Raw genomic sequence first — 22,583 nt, forward strand, 5'->3', positions numbered from 1 at the left:
GGATCTGCGAGCACTCGTGCGCCACCATAATCCATTTACTTACAAGTTTGTTGAAAGGCGTCTAAACATCGACAAACCGAGAGAAAGAAAAGTAAAGCTTGTCTCTTAGATACGAAGTTAATCAGATTTTCCACGAGTTTACATTTTATAATAACTCGTGTTACTTTATGGTAAAAATGAGTCACCGACGCGACTAAAATATTACAATTGCAGACTTGATACGTAATTCTACAAAGTATATGAAGAGACACAATGAAACAGATATTAAAATGAAGTGATACGATGAACGTAATTTTAAAAAATGTTAAAATGTCTAAACTTTGAAAGTTGTAGAATTGATAGATTTTCAATTGTGGACCAGAGAGTTGCAGAGTTACTTTGCTGCACTCATCGTCTTTTACAAAATGGCTGCCCACTGTGTTCAGTTCTTTCAAAGTCATGATCTAAGTTTGGTTCTTCAGATTTAATAAAAATATATATCATTGATGTTGTAATACTGTCGGTTGTCGTAAATCTTATAGTTGTAATTGCTGGGATATGAATTTTAGTGAAGTATATCGCATTGATATTTCTGAGAAAGTAATTGCGTGCCAGAGGCAAGAATGAGGTGAAAAGATGGTAGAGGATAAGTTGGAAGTGTTCGAAGAAGCGAGAAGCAGGATTGGGCGAGCGATAAGATGTCTTCTAGGTAGAAGATCTGCGGTGAAGTAACCCTTTCTCCTTTGTCCCGAGCAAACAGCGAAATTGTAAACAGAGAATTCTCACGGAGCGTCGGCTGGAGAACCGTTGGTTAGATGGTGCTCGACGATGCCGGTAATTGGAGCCTACGAAACGGTTCTATTATCCGAACAAGTAATTGTCAATCGTGTCTGTCTCGTTCTAAAACGTCGGCGTCCTGTCTCCTCCTCGTCTGCGGAGTTTCATCCTCTGCTTGCTCTTTTCATTCCCCGTCCGTTTACGCTCGAGTCTCTCCCTCGTCTCCGTGTTTGTTCTTCACTTTTGCGCCGTTTCCGCGATTCTATCGCTACTTAGAAGCTTAACTTTTTAATTACCACCGTGACTCTTGTTTATCGTCGCTTTGTTACGGCTCTTCTCGCCCCGTCCGTTCTTTCTCCGTCTCGCCGATCTCGTTCTCTGTTGCTCGTGTTGGCGGTTGCGCGTCGTTTTCGAAGGTCGAGCGAAACACTGGGTGCTCGAGCCACGCTAACGAGCCTCGAATCGGCCGAAAGGCGCGACACTCCGTTCATGTAAGCACGAACTGTAAGCAAGAAAAGGTAAAAGCCGAACAGAGAGAGAGAGAGAAAGAGAAGGATCGGTGCATTGCGCGGTGCGAACGAGCCTCGAGTACCTCTCCTGCGAATTTATGGCGAAAGTGTTCAAATGGCCATACAACCCCTGCGTCGCCGGCGTCCTTGTCGTCGTCGACGTCGCGCAAAATGCTTCGCTTCAGACCGCCACTAAACCGGGAAAAAAGGAAGGAACGCTTCAACTCCTGCCGAAGCGTGCTAATTTCTTATTGTTCTTACGGTATCGACGGAAATTCGCTTTTCTATTGTGTTTTTCACCTTCGATATGTTGGGCTTTGGCAGCTTTCGAACGTTGAACTCTGGAAGTAATCTTGAATGGAAATTATGGATATGTGGAAAGGGATATATCGTTTATTCGAAAATCATTTTAACCCTTGGGTCTGATGGCGGATACTTGTTTTGCCTAAGTGCCTTTATGTGGTCCATGCAGCAAAAAATTCAATCTGTTTCATAGGTAACCTTTTCAGGAGAATGGATATAAAGGGTTGATCTTAGAATATATTGTCAAGGAGTCTGAGTAATTTTTTTTTGTTCACAATCATCGTTCAAGTTTCAGAGATATTTGACTCTTCAGCTAAATTTATATAACGATAGGCTATATCTAATTTTATACATTGCACTGTATTGTATATATACATATAGTATGTGGATATACAGTATGTGTATATTATATCTATCGTATCAAAGAATATTTATAGTACAATATACTAGACTATTCTTCATAAAATCTACATGTACCTTTATTCTAATAATTTTCACTTGACTTCTCAATTTTTTATTCCTCAATGCAACTTCGTTGTACATAACAATAAACTAGTTTCACAATAACTATACGACGCCATTAAATCGTAACAAATTTCTACGTTTCAAATATTATATTTGCCCCTTATTAAATAAAGAGATCACAGCAACATTGATTAATATATTAACATTTGGTCAAGTTGGAATTTCAAAACACAATGTACGTCAGAAATAATTAATTGCCCAGCGTTCTAAATGAGCCCCGAGTGAAACTAAACATCGAATAATTTCGAGTGTTTCCACGAGAACCCAGACCTCCTATTTCATCATTAAAATTCACGTCACCGCTACGTTTCATCGACGCCACTGTTCCGGATAATTTATCGAGATATATTGCGTGAACGAGTTTGTCATTCGCAAAATGAAGTCGATAATTTGTTATCTGCTCTTGGTGGACGGCCCTCGCGAACTCTAATGTTCTGGAACTTTGCTCGTTAGGTGTTTCTTCCAGCTCATTGACTTCTTGTAATTGATACGGGTAACGTGAAAGATTCTCCGTTCTTATATCTTGCCTCTCGGGAACTTCTACTCCATGCGTGATTAGTGAGATACAAAGCAATTACATCTTGAAAAGAATGTAACAAAAGTGGATGATGAAAATTAATGAGAAAATTTGTCAAATCCTAAGGCCATTGTCACATGACATTGTCAATGATATTGTCATACGTATACATGTATAATTATTTGTCATATGGTATAATTGTGGTTATTTAAAATATTATCTTTTCAGTTTTAATGTAAGAACAAATTATTCGTGCTGTTTAATTAATTTCCTACGATGGTGATTCCTTGTGGTGAAAGTCTTCAGTAGTGTAAGTGAAAGTTCCTGTAAAAGTGATTACATAACAAGAGACATTCGTTTAAAGAAATAGGTGAAATAAATAAATTCAAGCTCTCTTATAATGTCAATAATATTAGAATAATATAATAACTGTATGAAAGAATGGACATTTCCTTCGTTTTAATTAACGGACGAAATTTCCCCGAAGACATCGGTCACCAGCGACTGCTACATCAAGGTGTTAATCATTCGAAGATTTATAGTTGTTGTACCCCGTCAGACCAGTGCTTCAAGTTGCTCGTAATTCAACGTTTGATCGATGATAGGGTATCCATTCAAGTTGACTTTCGAAAAATCCCTTTTTCATCGTACGTATAGTTTTCGCGCCGTCTCTGCGTAAGAAGTAAATCACAAAAATTGGAATCCGCGATATCGGATTGAAATCAATATTGAATGCAGATTGAATCCCGGTTTTTCGCTCCTTTTACCTGCTCCCTCTTTCTCTTATCCTGTTATTCCCTTCGACGCGAACGCGCACACGTGCGTGTGTATCTATCCATTCTGTTTCTCCATTTTCAGCTCTTCCTGCTACTCTTCCTTTCTGTCTGTATCTTGTGTAGTGGATCGCGAAAGGGTGCGACGGGTGACGGGTTCCATTAAAGAAAAGTGACTTACTATGACGATCGACAGCGAAAGACACTTTACGTATCCGTCAGATAGGCTTCCGAAAATTTGATGAGCAAAAGCTGGTTTCACTTTACCTGCGAAACTTCTGATTTAGTTGAAAGGTTTCTGACATTTGCCGCACACTTTTGGCAGTATTCATGTATATTTTCAGAAAAGTTTCATTGATTTTTAGTCATACGGTGTATGACTTCTTCAGTCAATTATTTGGGTGATATTGAATCAGGGTCTGACGTCAATTGATGACATAATAGTATCTCAAAATACTTATGGCATATCAGGTTGAAAGTTTGATAAAAATGGTTGTACAAATACTTCAACAATATCATTATAATATGACGGAGTTTTTGTTGGATTGAATAGTACCGTTCATTAGGAACATTTATGAAACGTTTACGAAGTAATTTTTTTAATCTTCAAAATTGTAATTGATACACTATATTTTATGATACATTTATGTTTTTGATTCATGTAAAAAGTGTTTCAAAATCAGTTGTATATTTATTGACGTTTATAGTATATGTTTAATATGCACTTTATTAACTAGTTTACCTCCCCTTAGCGAAACTCCTACGCAACAAATGAAAAATGGAACTATCTTCCTCTCATCTGTATAATGAAAAGCCGGTTCAAAAGAAACTTCATTACGACAAACAAGAGATAATTGGCTAAGTTTCTGCGATTCGTGTAGTAAATGTAGAACAGACTGCAAAACTTGGTTTCAAAGACTCAAAGGAAACATGTGGTTGAATTTGCAACGTATTTCGTGTAAAATCCAGATGGTTTCGTTTGTCTTCAAATCATTTCCAAAGTATACTTGTTAATTTAATATTTAATTATCTGTGATACTTGGTAATTTCGGAGTGACAAGGTTTGCAGATTTTTGAAATTGTTACATTCACAAAAGATAACAAGGTATACCTGTTACAATTTTTATGAATTTCAAGTAGGTGTTGTAACGAAATATTGCGTTCAGTATTTAGCATAGAAATTCATGCATTAATTCTTGTTTTTCCTTGGGAAGTTATTAGCATATGGCTCACGTAGAAAGAAACCATTCCATCTTCTAACGGTTCACCACCGCGCGTTACTATTTGATGAGATAAAAAGCGCCGCGGTGGCTCAGTCTGATGAATTTTTAACCGTGCCTCCCAGGTACCATTACGGGCCACGAATTTCGAAGGTTAAGGGGTGTCGATACCCCAGAGAGGGAGCCATGGACCTTCGTTCTTTAATAATTCAACACCGTAAATTGTACCGGCCGAGTATGGACTGATCTTCCACTTTCTTTTACTTTCGTTCAGGGCCTTATTTGCGGAAACCGCCGCCCGTGTGAATATTTCACGCCAGACTCCTTCGAGGGCCATGGTTCGATTTCACTTTTATAGAATCGCTATTTTCGGTGCAAATAAGTTTCGTTCGTCGTAAAATAATCTCCTTCGACATTAAATTTTTATGACGCCTGGGTGAACAAAATTTAATACTTGATGCTGACTATTTATCTTCAATACAATTCTTTTATGATACTTTTTCGAACCAATAAGCTACAAGTTCATTGCACAAATTTTTAGATAAAAATTGTTTACATGATATGAACACGGGATGAACACTGTTCAAAGTATTTAGGCAGTAACAATTTATAAATGAAGAAGATATTTGAGAAGCAACGATAACAAAGTATTCAATGTTTTACTAAAATCGAAAGGTTGAAGATTTTTTATGAAAACAAACAAACCGCAGTTCTTTCACAGACAAGAAGAAATGAGCAATTTTAATAAAAATTTTTTAATACATTTATTACATAATCACAATTTTCATATATAATATATCATCATAAAGTATACGCACCTAAATCTGTTCTTATGAATGCATTTCTGTATTATAGACATGTTTCTATTTGTACCTCCATTAACATGTTATTTTACAAATTTCAAGACAATGAAATGAAAGGTTAAAAAACAAAAATGTGAGTGTACCGAGTCTGAAGGGTTAATTAAAAAGCACTTCGTCTAGAGATCCGTTGATAGAGGCAAGAAGGTTGACTAAACGATTCTTGCCTCGCGATTGGGCACGAGTCAAGAAATTTCAAGTCTCGCGACAGCGTCGTGGCGACGATGATTAAACCGCCGCCGAAACCGAACGCGGGATGAAGATGTACGAAACGAAGGAGCAACGAGTTCGCGAGAGTTTACGATGGGATGACAACCTCTGAGAATTCTACTCGCGACATCATCACCTCGCCAAGAGCTTAATCAAGCCGGGTCTCCGGATGCCGAAAGTCTAAAGCCACCCCTCTGGTGCATCCACCCGGTGACTGGTAGACCTCTTGAATAGAAGAAGAAGCGGAGAGCAGACGACGCCAGAGAACCGTGGATGATCCGCAGACGAGCAGCATAAAGCATCGAGTTCATCGGAAGTGGGACACGAGGCTGCTGAAGCAGTGATTACATGTGGACACGATGTTCTCGGTGTCGTCGAAAGCTCGACTCTCACCTTTGCTACATAATCAAGCCGCCTTTTCTGCAACCGGTCGCACCTTTTGCAGACAATTCTTTGCCGTTGCCGTCTGCTTCTGGTGATTGCAGCCCGTTGCTAGGGGAGATTGTCCTAATTTACTTCTCGTGTGACCTGATTTCACGGATTTTTAAAGGAGCTCTTAACGAGGTTCATGAGATCTGAAATTAGGGAAGCTGAGAGAGATTTTTCTTTTATTCTCTTAGTTGGTAATTTGGATTAGGTCTAGTTAAGCTATCTGGAGATTGAATGTTTAACGAAAAAGTTATGGAACCATGTATATGTAGGAAGGGTTTAGGACTTGGAGGAAGTTCGGTACCTAAAGAGAGTTTGAAATTTAAGGAATACTGAAGCGTAGAGGAAATTCAGAAACTAGAAACCTAGAAGTTGAGATCTAAACGAAACTTTGAACTTTTGGATAGTGTAGAACTTACATAGAATCTAGTGGGATGTAGAATGTAGGTGAGATCTAGAACTTAATGGAGACTGGTAGATGTAGTCCAAATCTAACACCTACACTTAAGACGTAGAAGTAGTCCAAAATATAAGGAGAGTATAGGATCTAAGAAGAGTTCAGAACCTAGTGAGAATCCAGAACCTAAGGAGAATCTAGAACTTGCCGAGAGTCCAGAACCTGATGAGAGTCCTGAACCTGATAAGTGTCCTGAACCTAATAAGTGTCCCAAACCTAATAAGACTCCAGAACCTAGTAATAGTCCAGAACCTAATAAGTGTCCTGAACCTGATGAAAGTCCAGAACCTAATAAGTGCCCCGAACCTAATAAGAGTCCAGAACCTAGTAATAATCCAAAACCTAGTAACAGTCCAGAACCACGTAAGAGTCCAGAACCTAGCGACAGTCCAAAATCTACTGAACTTCCAAAATCTAAAAAGAACCTAAAACCCAGAAAGATCCCAGTACCCGATATACTAACCTAAAAAATCCTACGCCTTTGACAGTAAAAAAAATTGCACCTCTGCTAAAGAGTCAAAGAGTAAGAGAAGCAAAGAATAGGTCGAGTGCTGAAGTTTGAAATATTTCAATTTAAGGAAGAGATTAATGTGAGAGTACATTTTCGAGCAACGAAGAGCTTGTTCACGGAGCGTACAAAATACGAGCACACGAGCATTATGTATCCATGCCTTGAAGTATATTTTGTCTCCAAGAAAACTTTTTGATACGGTGGCTTCACGAGCCGTCGTACAAAAGCGTCGACCTATTTTCCGTCTGCGCTTTTTCCGTCTCTTTTGTTTTCTAACGTCTGAACGAGAATCAGTCTAATGAAATGCAAAGATACAGTATCAAGAGAAACACGAGAACAAAGGCAGCAAGCTTTCAAACATAACATGTAAATACTGTTGTGCGGTTTTGGTGCAGGAATCGTCCTATCTGGGAACGCTTTCGCTATTCTCGCGATTAATTAACACGTTCTATCAGCATTCAATTGGGAATTCCATTGTAAACGATACACTGTGTTTTAGTACTTTGGGAGAATTGCATCGATAATTAGAACTCTCGTCATTATTTGTTTGATAAGTTACTGACCGAAAGGATTGCTTTCTGTTGACAAATTAGAGCATAGGTTCACAAAGGGCGTATCAAAGAGAAAAAATTGTTCAACCCTACCAAATCTATCGCCAATTTCGCTAACTTTCGTCGTGGTAATATAGCGAGAGTCTATTGTAGAAAACACGATTCCTTGACCCAGCAAGTCGGAAATCTCGTGGTTCGATAAGGTAAAATCCCAAGTAGCAATTTCCTGTAGCGAATGCAGTCCCATTTTGAAAGCGACTCGTCTCAAAAAGCCAGCTTACCCGGCGGCAAGATCGGAAAAGCTCGCAAGTATCTTGATTCTCGAGTCTCCGGCTTTGAGCGTTGCCGAGAAAAATAGTAACAGAGAATCATAATCCGGCTGTTCCTTAATGAAATCCTTCTCTCCATGCCGAAATCATCCGGTCCAAATAACTGCTCGCGTAATCCCGCGCTCGAGTCGGCCCTTTTGCAAGTTCGTCTCGGTGCCTGGCAACATTTCGGTGTACGAGTATACGATGATGGCAGGGGGGTATAAGAGGAACGTCGTGCCGTCTCAAAATGCAAGCGTCAACGACTTTCGTCGTTCGTAAGACGGGCAGACGACGACGTTCCTCTCGTAGACTGCTTACGGAGCGTGTAAACGCGACTGGTGAATCCTGCGGCTCCCCTCCTCGTCGTTCCTGTCGTGCTTGCCGCCTCCAGCGAATCCGTGGAGAACCGGGATCCTGGAGAGTTTAGGGTCGGGACCAACCGGTACAGAGACGGCAAATATTTCTGTTTAATAGTCGGCACACCGTGCCCGGTAATGGAAGTCGAGGCGTTTGCATGCCGCCAGGCACGCCGCTGCCGTAAAGTTAATGGCATCGCTGGGAACACGATAAAATGATGCACTGCAGCCGGCCGACAATATTATTGCATGCACTACTATCCACCCTTGTCCTGCGAGATCGGTAACGCTGCTCAACTTTATCTATATGATATATATGTATTGTCCGTCGTATCGATGTTGCGATATGAGCTTGTTCTGCTACCAAAAATAAGAAATATTGAATTAAGTTACTATTACATTATCATTAGATTATGCTTAAGTTATGAGCTATTAGTAGATTACATTTCAGTTAGGTTATGTTTGCTCTGCGTAATGTTTGAGGTTATGAATAAATTATGGATAGGTTATGTTAATTTATATTTAAGTATTATGCTTAGTATGGGTTATTGCTTCATTAAGGTTATGTGCAGTTGTGGTTAGATTATGTTATTTTATGTTTGAATTAGGTTATGTGTAACCTAAGTTGTGGTTAGGTTATGTGTAACCTAAGTTGTGGTTAGGTTATGTAAGTTGTGGTTAGGTTGTGTTCGAGAAGAACGACAAACAATGATACATAAAAGACAACATTAGTTGAAAATTGTTTTAAGATTAAGATAATGATTATAGGTAAATTAATTTCATTCTATAAAGATAAAATGTTGGGTAAAGATCTTCCAAACCCAATTATGAATATTATTCTAAATGCCTTCCAGGTCAATGTTTATCGAGACTTAAACATCACAATCCATTAGAATGAAAATTGATTAGCAAAAGAAGGTATAATTGCGCAACAGTGTTCCAAAGCAAATAATCGTACGTTTAGATCGGACATACAGTAGACAGTAGGAACTATCCTGGCAACTTGCACCTGCTCCCTCCCATTCTCTGTTTCCTTTCCTCTTTCTATGTCTGAAGTTCTCCGGGTCTCTTGGTCTCCGGCTGCTTGCTCGAGAACTTTCTGCTGCTCTTTAGTGAATTAAGGAGTGGAGAACATAGCCTTTAATCAGAAACCGAGCGAGATTAAGGTGCGTTCCCATTTCGCGAGCTCGTTAACGAGTCCCTGGTAATACGAGAAGTTCGTTAGAAAAAAAACGACCCTGAAGGAGTTCTGATATCGGGCTTGTAATCTGAAATTGAACCGTTAGAAGAAATGTCGATCGAGATTTGTTCCTCGTTTGTACTCACATGCTTCTTCGCTCACCGTTTAAGTCTTTTCTCGATATCGAAGTTTTTCTTTTATGCGACCTGATTTTTCAATTTGTTATTTATCTCGTATCTTAGACTGACTTATAGGATTAGATAATAAATTCTCCCGGATACAATTATTCTTCCAATACAGCAAACTTTCGTTACACTTTCGTTACTTCTGCTTTTAAGGGTAAGTTTTGAAATTTGGAAATTTCGGAAATTCAACTTAATTGTGGAGAGGAGTTTATGACACCTGGCGTCATTAAGTTAGAGATGCATCGCGCGTGATACTAATATTAATCGAACGTAATGGAAGGAAAATTTTACGGGTTACATAAGCTTTTATGTTAGCCACTCGGGTGGTAATGGAAAAAGGTCGCGGACCGAATACTATATTAGATTCCACGGCTCATTTTGTCGTGGTTTTACCGTGGTCGCCATAGTTCGAAGCGTTCTTAATTAACAACGGTTCAGCGTGTATGTTTTACGACCGACATTTCGGTTGACAACAGCAATACAAACATTTTATGGCTCACGCGCAAACTTTGTCACATATTCGACCATGTTCGCTCATACGAAATTCCGCCATTTTAGAAAACCTTCCCTGATAAAAAGAAAAGAAAACTGAATTTATAGGGCAGTTTTTCTTGAAAAACTTCCTCTCTTCAGAGTATTAACAGTGTGCGTTCTCCCAAGCACTGTCACTGAAACTTGGCGCACCAATATTTTCTTGATCCATTAGAATTCAAGACGTTTTCAGAATTTTTGTAAAACGCTTGCAGCTTCAAATATAACTTCTTTCTCTCTGTAGCAAGCAAACTATGCTCTTCAAGTTCGACCTACTTCGGGAAACACACTCTGTAATTATTAAGAAGCTTCTACGGAACGAGGAAGAACAATACAAATGAGATAGAAAGGAAGTCCCTTGATGGATCAATGACTTCAGCTTTGCAATCTTTCTGTCGCTCAAAGTACCCGTCGCACCCTTTCCGTGTACCCAATACCATTAACATGTTTCATTTCACTCGACCCTTCGATGAACCTTTAAAACAGAACCGCTCTGATCTACATTTCAGAGATGCAAATATCTTGTGGATGTCGATATCGATTAGGAAAAATAATATTGCAAACATCGCTTGTGTGTGAATGTTCGTTCGAAGGTGGCGATATAACGAGAGACCACTGTGATGATTGATCAGTGGGAGTTTGGGTGTGCATCTTGTAATTTTGGAATATTTGGACTTTAGGGTTTTGAAATTTTTTAATCTTGCAAATTTAAGAGTTTCGAATTTTTTGGGTATTCTGAGTCCTTGTTTTAGGGAATTTTTGAGACCTTGAAACTTTGGAGCTACACATTTACATTTTGGAACTTCAGAATTTTATAACTCTTAGACTTCGGAACTCTGGAAGTTTGTGACTGAAACTTCGAAACTTTATGATCAAACTTTGGGACTTTGTAACTTTACGATTCCGAACTTCCTCTAAGTTTCAGGATTTTTAGAAATGATAATTTCAGAAACTAACGCATTAGAAGTAAATGATTCATGAAGAATTATAAAGGTGTGCCATAATTTACGAAAGCCTAGATTACACTAACGAGATCCTTTCGCCGAGTTATGGTTAAGTGGGGATGCCATGAATGGCTCTCTTTTAATTACCGGCGGTATGTATAACGTGGTGTTAATGCACCGTGCTGCTTAATAAGTAATAGTCGTTATCAAGCAATACGTGCAGCTGTAGCAGATCGTTAAATGATTTTAACGACTCCACAAATAACATTTACATCACGCTATCGTCAGTATCCTCGCGTATTCTTGGTGGAAGCTGGACGCAGCTGGAAACTGATTACTTTTAGAATTTAAAGCATAACTTAGGATATAAATTCCAGCTATTGATTCGAAACTAAAAATGTGTTTAAATGAATAACCTATAAACTATCGTTATAAATTTGTACCGAGGTCCTCACTGCGACCTAACTATATCGCATACTCCTTTCTCTTCCCGCTTCTTAACGCTTTTACCTAACATACGATAATATGTACACCGATTCCACGCTCGTTCGAACGTGTAATCGTACAATCGTTACTCTTGCACGCGCGCGCGTTCTCAGTTCAAACACAGGGTAGGTTTGCGACTGATTACTCATGCGTGTGCGTGTGTGTCCACCTGTGGACCCTCTTGTCCTGTCTCGCACGTGCACGATTCGCACAACCGTACGCGTGTTTGTGGATCATTATATATTCGAGATCTATACGCGAACACGACGCCGACGCGTGCGATTGTTTACGAACAAGCGTGTTTGTGATCGTACGCGTGTGATTACCGTGTGTCGTCCGTGTACCGCCACGATCGAACGTTTCCGTGATTGTCGAATGTGTTATATGTATTGAAGTTCGTATTGTAGGTGTTGGTGACACATTGAAGGGAACACTCAGCTATGCATTTGGTTCACATTTTAGAAAGTTAACATTTTAACTTGTGACTTGGTAACGTAACACTTGTTCTAAGTTTGTTTTGAACAGTCTTGATTTCAGGAAGTAGATAAACGAACTGGTGATATATGTTGGACTCAGTAGCAATACAAAATCAAACACTCACTTAACCACTACTTAACGAATTCAGCTTATAACAACTACTTAACATGTGTCAAATTTTATTGGTCGCAAATTTTTCACAAAATAAAATTCTTATAATTACACTACTCTTCAGTAACTTTTCACTATTATTATTTAAAAATATAGATATTATCCATGATATACTCTATATAGGTTTTCAGGCTACACAGAACATAATTTTATCAGTTCATTTTTCCACGTATGTGTATATCTTCATATGTATGAAGGTGGTCCTCATACTAAAAATTAGTAGATAAATTTTTTACTAACACAGCTAGTATTTGAAGACTATATTTAGAATATATATCTAGAACAACCATATTTAATTTCGACTACAGAAACATACGAGAAACATATGTACACATATGTGCTTAGCATCCACCCTTCAAATCTGATCCCTCAAACTTAACACTCCATACTTCCACCTTAAAATTATTACAAACGAACAACATACAATAATAAATTTCTCCATTAGAAATAAATATAAGTTTGAAAGTATATATTTTATATATGGTTGTCTGAAGGGTCATAGTCATGCGTTTACAATGTGTGACGATCCGAAGACAATTTGTGATATTTGACGCGGTGATAGGTTCCGGGCGAGCGTAGAAAATTATTTGTTCGGGTAGAGGACAGAATGAATCGTCTCGAACGAAATCGAATCGTCTAGCTGGCGGCAACTGCTGTGTAAAATGGAATTCCTGCGAGGAATTCTATTCGACGAGCTTTCGTCGCTGGAACTTCACGGAGCGCGCGAGAATCGAGCAGATTCACGGAGTTCGATTTACGCTCGCCTATCGAACCTTTTCTATATTCGTCTCGATTGCAATCGCCGTGCATGCCCGGAGAAAATTTTAACTCGTTTTAAAATGAAATTCATGGATCGTTTCATTTTTGCTTTTTTCGTGGTGCAACATCTTGCACCGATTTTGAGAAACGCGAAGGATTAAAAAATTTTTTGTTAAAATATCTTTTGAAACGTCTATGATTTGTTCATTTTTAAAAACTTGCAGCGTTGTAGGAATAAATATGATCAATTTTTTTGTATATGTATACATATGCATACATATTTATACGTATATGATATATGCATGTGTGTATGTCAGTGACTATGAAAGTGATCCAAATGAAAATTTTAAAAAAATTGAATGACTTCGCTGATCACATTATTGTCAAAATAATTTTGTTTAACCACATAATGAGTAACTTTATTATAATTTTTATTAATACATATTTTTTTTAATTCTTCCATAATATGTATAGTCAAATGAGTACAATACAAAGAAGTATGAAGATTAATGCTCTTGAAGATTTCACTCAATCTTTGATCATCACTAACACACATATGTATATGCATGTGTATATGCACATGGATATGCACATGTGTGTATAAATGTTTATATGTGCAATTGTTAACTTGCCAGTAAAATTCAAGTATTGCAAAATATTTAAAAGTGATTGAATGTATATGCATATGTATATGCACATGGATATGCACATGTGTGTATAAATGTTTATATGTACAACTGTTAACTTGTCAGTAAAATTCAAGTATCACAAAATATTTAAAAGTGATTGGAAGAGGAACTTTCCGAGACGGTGCCTTAACATAATTTAGAAAAACGGAAACCAAGACCCTTCGACCATAGATTTCGACGCCTTCGAAGGGTGCTCGGTCTCTTTCGAGCATTTCGTGTGCCAGAGGTCGTAGACACGATCCGGAAAAGGAAGTGGTTCGTTTGCACGGTCAATCGTCCGAAACGCGTTGGCCTTAACGATCGATCTCCTGCGGACGTCGCGTGCCGCACCCCCGATAGTGTCACGGCCAGAAACGGCGTTGATCCTCGAAATTGTCCTGGTCCCAGCCCCGTGAAAAGCCGAAACAGCGCCCGGTGACAGTGATCTACGGCTAATAAATTAACGAAAGAATTGTTTTTGCGAGGTGTACGCATCCTCGCGTTATTTGTTACCCGCCCGATGCGGAAGACAGCAAAAGGGCACTGTAGAGACGGTCAAGTTTTATGACGCGCTTTGCATTTTACCTGGATAAATTTCAACTAACTTTCGAACACTGCTACAAATATCACGATTATTAATTCTTATAAATTTATCACTGTATCAATTTACTGTTAATATCCATCAGATTCATGTGTAAGTTCCTTGGACATTTTTTAAGTTTTAGAATTTTTGTAGTTAATTGGTTTGTAGTGGAATAGGGTTTTTGTATTTTGTGAGGTTTGTCCGTAAAATGAAGAGTAAGTGAATAAATACTATTTTGCACTATTTTTATTTTGGAACGTACACTGTTTTAAAATCCGCGATTGAATAGTAAACCTAACAATTTCAGCAAAATATCGAATTTCATGTGTGTTTTTATCGTATTAATCTTTTTTATTTTTCCGCCGAAAGTCATGGTGCGCAATCAACCGCACCTGCGTCATGCACGATACAAATTTTATTTCACATACGTTGAGCAATATCGAGCAAACGCAATAAAAGAGTTGCTGTTTCGGTGTTTCTGTACATGGACAGCGAGCTAAAATGGATTAAGACAATTAAAGTAAAGCGAACCGGTATTGTTGTAGATTATTTCACTGTCACTTTTTAATAGGGTAACATTTGCATGCGAACTGCGAGCGTTATATCACAATTTCGCTGTTCCGAGTTTATGGTATCTAATGATACGTCTAGTTTTTATTCTCTATAATCAAGTACCGAAGGTGTGATTTAAACGCGTGCGTTACGTAAACGTTGCACTTTCAGTCAACGGATGGCGATAATTACGGTTAAACAGGTGAGAGGGTTTTTGTTATAATTTTACTTATTAAGTTCTATTAAGGAGTGCATTAAAAAAGGTGTCAATAACATGGTGTAATTGTTGCGTAATTTATGGAGTGTGTAGTGGGTCAAGGCACGAATGTGCTGTGCGATTTTCAGTGGCGTAACTAGATAAAAATTAAGGTTACGTCAGGTCAGCTTACTCTCAAAATTTCCATATCTCCAACTTTCTAAATTTTCGAGTTCCAGATCTTAAAATTCTTGGGACTCAAAAATCGAATATTTCCACATATTGTAAATTCCCAAAATTTTCATCTCTCCTAATTTCTAAATCTCCAACTTTGTAAGTTTCCAAATCTCTAATCCTCAAACTAGCAAAAGCCCATAAATCGCATATTCGCACATTCCCAGACTTCCAACTTTCCACATCCCCGAATTTCTAAATCCCCAATTTCACAAACTTCCAAACCCCCGAATCCCCATATTTCTAAATCCCTAATTTCCCAAATTTCCATCTCCAAATCCTCGTATTACCCAGACTAGCCTGTCTCCAAATTCATCTCTAATTCAAGGCATACCCACATTCTCCATATTATAATAATCCCTCGAAATCTGTCCACGAAGCAAAAGCTACACACAACCCTTAACCACAGCTCTCATACCACGTTCGGTAGCTTTCCGCAAAATCTCGAAACGTCGCCACTTAAGTATCAGTCGTATCGAATGAAAATTCGCGATGAAATTGGGACAAGCAGGCACAGCACTGTTGCCGGGTAGCTCGAATCAAGAGTGAAACTTCAAAGGAGCGTACTCTCGTCGCAGGTAAAGACACGTCGTCGGACTTGATAGCCTCTCGGAGCTTACCCACGGCTCCGTCTGTTGACCTTATTTCCGGGGCACATTCGTAGCAGCTTTCGAAAAGCGCGACTCCGTCTGCGACGACGTCGCGAGATCCGCACAATGACACGAGTAGCAGCAGCCTCTTCTTCGCGCTCGCGAAACGTGAAGCACATGCACTCGTGACACCTCTTCGCGTTGTGTAAGGTCGAGCTGAAGAAAGCCGGAGCGAGCAGACCTAGACGGCTGCCAAGCACGCCTGGCGAACGTCAAACGAACGTAAGAATACGTCTCTTTCGCGGAAAAAGCTCGACTGCCGGGCTTGAATGATTCGTAGTTACGAACGGCGTTCTTCGAAATAGAATTTTCTGGATGTCGCGACGTTTCGAGTCACCGCCAGGATTTACAGGCATCCATTGGTGTAACTAGCTTGACGATTGGGTTTCTTTATTAAGGTCGATCATTTTTGGAAATTGGGAACGTGTTAGGTATATTAAGATGTAATGTGTCCTGATTGCGGAGATGTGGAGTATGTAGCAATGTGACACTTGAAGTGCTAATATGTGGCTTTCTAACTTATAGTGATGTGAATCGATATTTATCGTCTACAGACATAAAGGGTGAAGACATTTAATGAGTGATGATCTAATGCAAAGTAAAACAATTTTTGGAAATGTAATGCATGGAGATGTAACGTGTGGGGATCTAAGGAGAAGCGACACGTGAAATTCTAACGCGTGGTAATACAATTTGTGGAAATCTAGCTCTTAGTTACCTAACGTGTGAAAATCTAATGAGTGAAGACCTGATACGTAGCGACACAGCATGTGGAAGTCTAATATGTAGTGATTTAACGCGTAGAAATCTAATGACTGGAAATCTAACGCGTAGTAATCGAACGTGTGGAAGTCTAACGCGCAGTTATCTGACGCGTGGAAATTAATTGCGTAGTTATCCAACGCGTGGTTAACCAACGCGTGGAAATCTAACGCGTAGTTAACCAACGCATGAAAATCAATCGCGTAGTTATCTAACGGGTGGAAATCTAACGCGTAATTAACCAACGCGTGGCAATCAATCGCGTAGTTATCTAACGCATGGAAATCTAACGCGTAGTTAACTAACACGTGGAAATCAATCGCGTAGTTATCTAACGCGAGGAAATCAATCGCGTAGTTATCTAACGCGTGGAAATCTAACGCGTAGTTAATCAACGCGTGAAAATCAATCGCGTAGTTATCTAACGCGTGGAAATCTAACGCGTAGTTAATCAACGCGTGAAAATCAATCGCGTAGTTATCTAACGCGTGGAAATCTAACGCGTAGTTAACCAACGCGTGGAAATCAATTGCGTAGTCATCTAACGCGAGGAAATCTATCGCGTAGTTATCTAACGCGTGGAAATCTAACGCGTAGTTATCTAACGCGAGGAAATCAATCGCGTAGTTATCTAACGCGTGGAAATCTAACGCGTAGTTAACCAACGCGTGGAAATCAATCGCGTAGTCATCTAACCGGTGGAAATCAATCGCGTAGTTATCTAACGTGTGGAAATCCAACGCGTAGTTACCTAACGCGTGGAAATCAATCGTGTTGTTTTCCAACGGGTGGAAATCAATCGCGTGGTTATTGAACGCGTAGTTATCTAACGCGTGAAAATCTAACGCGTAGTTACCTAACACGGAAATCTTATGTATGGAAATCTAACGTCTCGACACGTGAATCTTTTACGAACTCAACCTCTGGTGCTGCAAAAGCACCAAGTGCAAAATGGCGGGGCTAACGAACTTTAAAGTATATTGCGTAGTGTGTGCGTTGTTAATTGAGTTCTCAAGGGTCGTTTGATGTTTGTGTTCTTAATGATCGTCCCATTTCCGGCAGCCCATCGTCCGAGACTGCGTTCAGAGATTCAATCTCGTGTCTTAAGCTTGCAATCGCCTCGTTCGAAATAAGCGCATTACGCCAGAGCTGAATTGATAGAGGTTCTGTGTGCACGTGGTTCAATGTTACTTTAAGAAGAAGCTTGTCGCAGCGATAATAATCGTTTCTTCTTTGTTCTTGTTACAGAGGGACGCGCTTAACTTGGAACCTAGCAACGTGGCCAATTGTGTGTCCAAAGGAAAATCAGAGGTAAACTGGTTTTTTATGTCTTTTTTTTTCTAAGTTCTGAAACTCGAATTTTTTCAGATTTTTAAATTACAAAATATTCACATTTTTATAATTCATAATTTTATGTTTCATATTCAAATTTTTGTATGTTCAAGTTCTTAAATTTCTAAGTCTCCAATTTTTCTAATTTTCATATCTCATTTTTGAATTTTATGAGCACTCATATCCTCAAATTCACAAGTTATCAAGTTCCTAAATCTTACAACCAAATTTGAAAATTTGAGAATATAGAAATCTACCACTTTCAGGCACATTATAAAATAATATAGTTCTCACCGTCGCAACGTAGAATTTCTTGTTATTAATCCGAAGGTACGAAATGACTAGTTAAGGCATACCTACTCTTTCGCCGTCTCTTATCGCGGCTTCATTCGTATTCATCTCGTACCCGTCGTCGAGGTGTAAAGTCCACGCAAATATTCTCTACGTGACGACAAAACCAATTTATTTTCTGCCCGACAATTCGCCGCGAAATACGGCGACGTGATCGACCGCGACACACCAACCCTTTCGCCTCGATCTCGCTCTATATAATTTTCGGAAAAATCCCTATCCACCCGCGTCGAACTCTCTTGTCCTCGCGTTTCTTTCGCACGTATCTGTTGAAAATTCAATTTTCTTCCCCTTCTTTCGCAGCACTTCGACTGCCGGAATCATATAAGGGTGATCCAACCTATGGGGGATGGCAATCGGCTCTACATGTGCGGCACGAACGCTCACTCGCCCAAGGATTGGGTGATTTATGTAAGTATCTCACTGTTTGCTCTTCATTTCGATCGTTTGTTTCGTGGTTTTCATCGGAATCACGTTGACTCACTTTTTTGAATTGGAAAGATGTTGTAACTGGAGCTGAAAATGGAAAGGGAACAATTCTATTCTGTGGTTGTTTATTTTTGTAATTTATTTTATTGTTATGTTGATTATATTCATTTTGTATCTTGTACTGTTCTCTTAGTTTTATACATTTTGTATTTTATACTTTCGACTTCATTCTATATTTTGGTCCGTAGACGTCACGATAAATTTTAAACTATCGACTTTATTTTATATTTTGAAGTATCGTCTTCGTTTTATATTTCATACTGTCGACTTCATATTGTATTTTGAACTATAGACTTCATTATAATATTTCATACTGTCGACTTCATATTATATTTTGAATTATAGACCTCATTATAATATTTCATACTGTCGACTTTAGGTTATATTTTGAACTATCGACTTCATTTTATATTTTATACTGTTCACTTCATATTATATTTTGAACCATAGACTTCATTATAATATTTCATACTGTCGACTTCATGTTATATTTTGAACTATAGACTTCATTTTGTATTTTCAACTATAGACTTCATGTTATATTTTGAGCTATCGACTTCATTTTATGTTTTGAACTGTTCACTTCATATTATATTTTGAACCATAGACTTCATTAGAATATTTCATGCTGTCGACTTCATATTATATTTTGAACTATAGACTTCATTATAATATTTCATACTGTCGACTTCATATTATATTTTGAACTATAGACTTCATTTTGTATTTTCAACTATAGACTTCATGTTATATTTTGAGCTATCGACTTCATTTTATGTTTTGAACTGTAGACTTCATTTTATATTGTGAACTATAGACTTGATTTTGTATTTTATACTGTCGACTTCATATTATATTTTGAACTATAGACTTTATTTTATATATTGAACTATAGACTTCATTTTATATTTTGGACTACAGACTTCATTTTATATATTGAATTATAGACTTCATTTTATATATTGAACTTTAGACTTCATTTTATATTTTGAACTATAGACTTCATTTTATATTATGAACTATACACTTCATTTTATATTTTGGACTACAGACTTCATTTTATATTTTATTCTATCGGCTTCATTTTATTGTACACGTTGTACTATCGACTTAATTTTATATTGTACATTATATTTCATTGACCCTGTTCATTTTACGCTATTTGTTGTCTACATCACAAGCAATATTAGATGAATACCCGACATTGTTAATTCGTTGAACGGAATTCATCGCCGGCGCCAGAGGCATAAGAGTTACGCAGCAAGGTAAATGAATCGTGAGTTCAAGTACCCGTGTAATGAAGTCAAAGAATATATTGGTCTCGCTTTGTCGAAGATTACGACTCCCGTGCGTGTAATAGGGTCCCATGGAGTAACTAGTAGCTTTTGCGTGGAACGCGTCGATCAGGTTCCAAATGAACCTCGAAATACGTCGAATCAATGCGTAACCTCTAAATTAAACTCCCCTCTACAGTTACAACGTTTTTTCCAATCATGTGTAACCATAGACCGTTCGCAATTTAAAATATATTGATATGTGATATAAAAATTGTGTAGTTGAAGTCATAACAGTGTGCGCCATTTTGATGTTGCAATGTAAATAAAAATGTCAGTCAATTTTTAGTAAAGTAAATTCTGTTAATAATTTGAATAAGTCTAAAAATGTGAGAATTCTCATGAGGAAGTTAATTAAATAGTTCTATTAATAAGTAAATAGTATCACTAGTTTAAATATTTGTGTTTCGATTTAAATAAGTACGTTGGCGAAATTCCAGAGATCGAAATGGCACACGGTAATGGAACGCGTTAAAAATAAACAGATGTAAATCGTTTCGTTTACGAGTGTCGCGTAACTGGATTGTGACTTTTTTCACGAACAGAGCAATTTGACCCATTTACCCCGTCACGAGTTCGTCCCGGGCGTTGGAATGGGCATAGCAAAGTGTCCTTACGATCCGGCGGACAATTCGACGGCGGTCTGGGTAGAAAAGGGCAATCCTGGGGACCTGCCAGCTCTTTATTCCGGCACCAATGCCGAATTCACGAAAGCCGATACCGTAATCTTTCGTACGGACCTCTACAATTTAACCACCGGTCGCAAGGCCTTCAGCTTTAAGAGGACGCTGAAGTACGACTCGAAATGGCTGGACAGTAAGTACTCTTCTGCTCGGCAATTTCTTCTTCTTCTACTTCCTCTTCTTCTTCTTATTCTTCTTGATCTCAAACGAGGCAATATCCACGGAATTAGTACTCTGCTTACGGAACTTTTCTGCGCGAACCCTAACGAGAGACGGAATCCTCGTAATAACGCTTTAAATTCGAAACGCTTGCAAATCAAGATATAAGAGGTTGCAGAGGAAGGAGATAAAACGGTGAGAAAATTTCTTTTCACCGTATTTGCCTCCATTTACAAATTCCATACCTTAACTTTGTCACTGCCGCCTATATTTTTTATCCAATCCTATGAACACTTTTGGATGTCCAATTAATTTCAACTACACTTGTTATTAATTTTGGGATAAAATTTTTTTGGTCCACGTAAAATATTTTTCAGTTGTTACAAGTTCATAAGAAACTTGTATACGATCCTATATTATTAATATTTCGAGAAGTGTATTTATCGTTCAGTCCAATTAAAATGATTAAACATGAATTAAAACATTAAATGAATTAAATTAGAATTAAAACATGAGACATCTAGTGTGGAAGGATTAATTAACATTATTAATGTTGCGTTGTAAGTATCAGATATACATCATCCATTAATCATTTCCGTGAGCACATACTGGCTTGTAATACAGTTCTCATTGTGCCGCAAGTAGTATAGGTCGATGTATGGTCAGACAAGTGGAATAAATCGCCAATAAACGGCGCGGTGCGGTATTTCAATAGCAATGGATTAAAGTTATTGGAGTTAAACCTCTGCATTCTCATCGTTACAGAATATTCATTGATTTTTATTATCCGTTAAAGCTTAAACAATACACTCCTGTGTAAAATACAATGAACGATTTAAAGCTACTGTCATAAGATACTGAATATTTGCATGTAGACATAAATGCAAAAATGAAGATAAAAATTTGTGTACGATTAAAATGTTGAATAGTGAGCAATAACAAATACTAAAAGATTTATATATTGATGTATTTAATGAAATAATAAAAATTATACATTAAAAATTTTTGGACGAAAGTTATACATTATAGAATATTTAAAGGAATAATTCAGTCATCTACAAACTGAAATTAAATTTAATGTTACTATGTGACATTAATGTGTTATTTCATAGGATGTGTACAAATGATACAGTTTAATTATGGTCGTGCAAGCATCAAACGCAAATAGCAAATTCTCGCAACCTGCAGACTTAAAGGTTTTGTCACAGCTTCCTCCGTCAATAAAGAAAGTTTCATTAGAATCCGAATACGGATTTCCCGTGGAAATACTCGAAAGCTAAGGGGAAAAAAGAGCCCCCGTAACGAGATTCTTTGAAGTTCTCGAAGAAATGGGTACCATGCTTAAATAGTTACGTAAAAAGCCGTCGATACCGTGTTGGTTGTTCTGGGAAAAAGGGAAAGGCTGACAGCTTCGTCTTTGAACGTTCTAACGGTTTCTGTGGAAAACCGTGTAACGAAAATTGCCGTGGTATTCGTGCTCGTGTGAGTAAGGGCGAGATAGAGAGCTCGAAGGGTAACACGACGGTTTAGTATACGATCAGGCTTTACAAAAGGGGTTGTAGTTACGAG

At 38.2% G+C, this 22,583-nt stretch overlaps 1 protein-coding gene across 2 annotated transcripts in view; it reads left to right on the forward strand.

Moving 5' to 3' along the window:
- Sema2a (Semaphorin 2a) overlaps positions 1 to 22,583 on the forward strand; it is a 253,489-nt gene that overhangs the window by 213,522 nt on the left and 17,384 nt on the right. For both annotated transcript variants that reach the window (XM_076532249.1, XM_003705815.3), the window contains exons 4-6: positions 17,915 to 17,977; positions 18,653 to 18,760; positions 20,718 to 20,988. In XM_076532249.1, the coding sequence (XP_076388364.1) occupies positions 17,915 to 17,977; positions 18,653 to 18,760; positions 20,718 to 20,988 (442 nt within the window). The remainder of the gene's footprint in view (positions 1 to 17,914; positions 17,978 to 18,652; positions 18,761 to 20,717; positions 20,989 to 22,583) is intronic.

The sequence above is a fragment of the Megachile rotundata genome, chromosome 5 (genome assembly GCF_050947335.1).
Source record: "Megachile rotundata isolate GNS110a chromosome 5, iyMegRotu1, whole genome shotgun sequence".
NCBI lineage: Eukaryota > Metazoa > Arthropoda > Insecta > Hymenoptera > Megachilidae > Megachile > Megachile rotundata.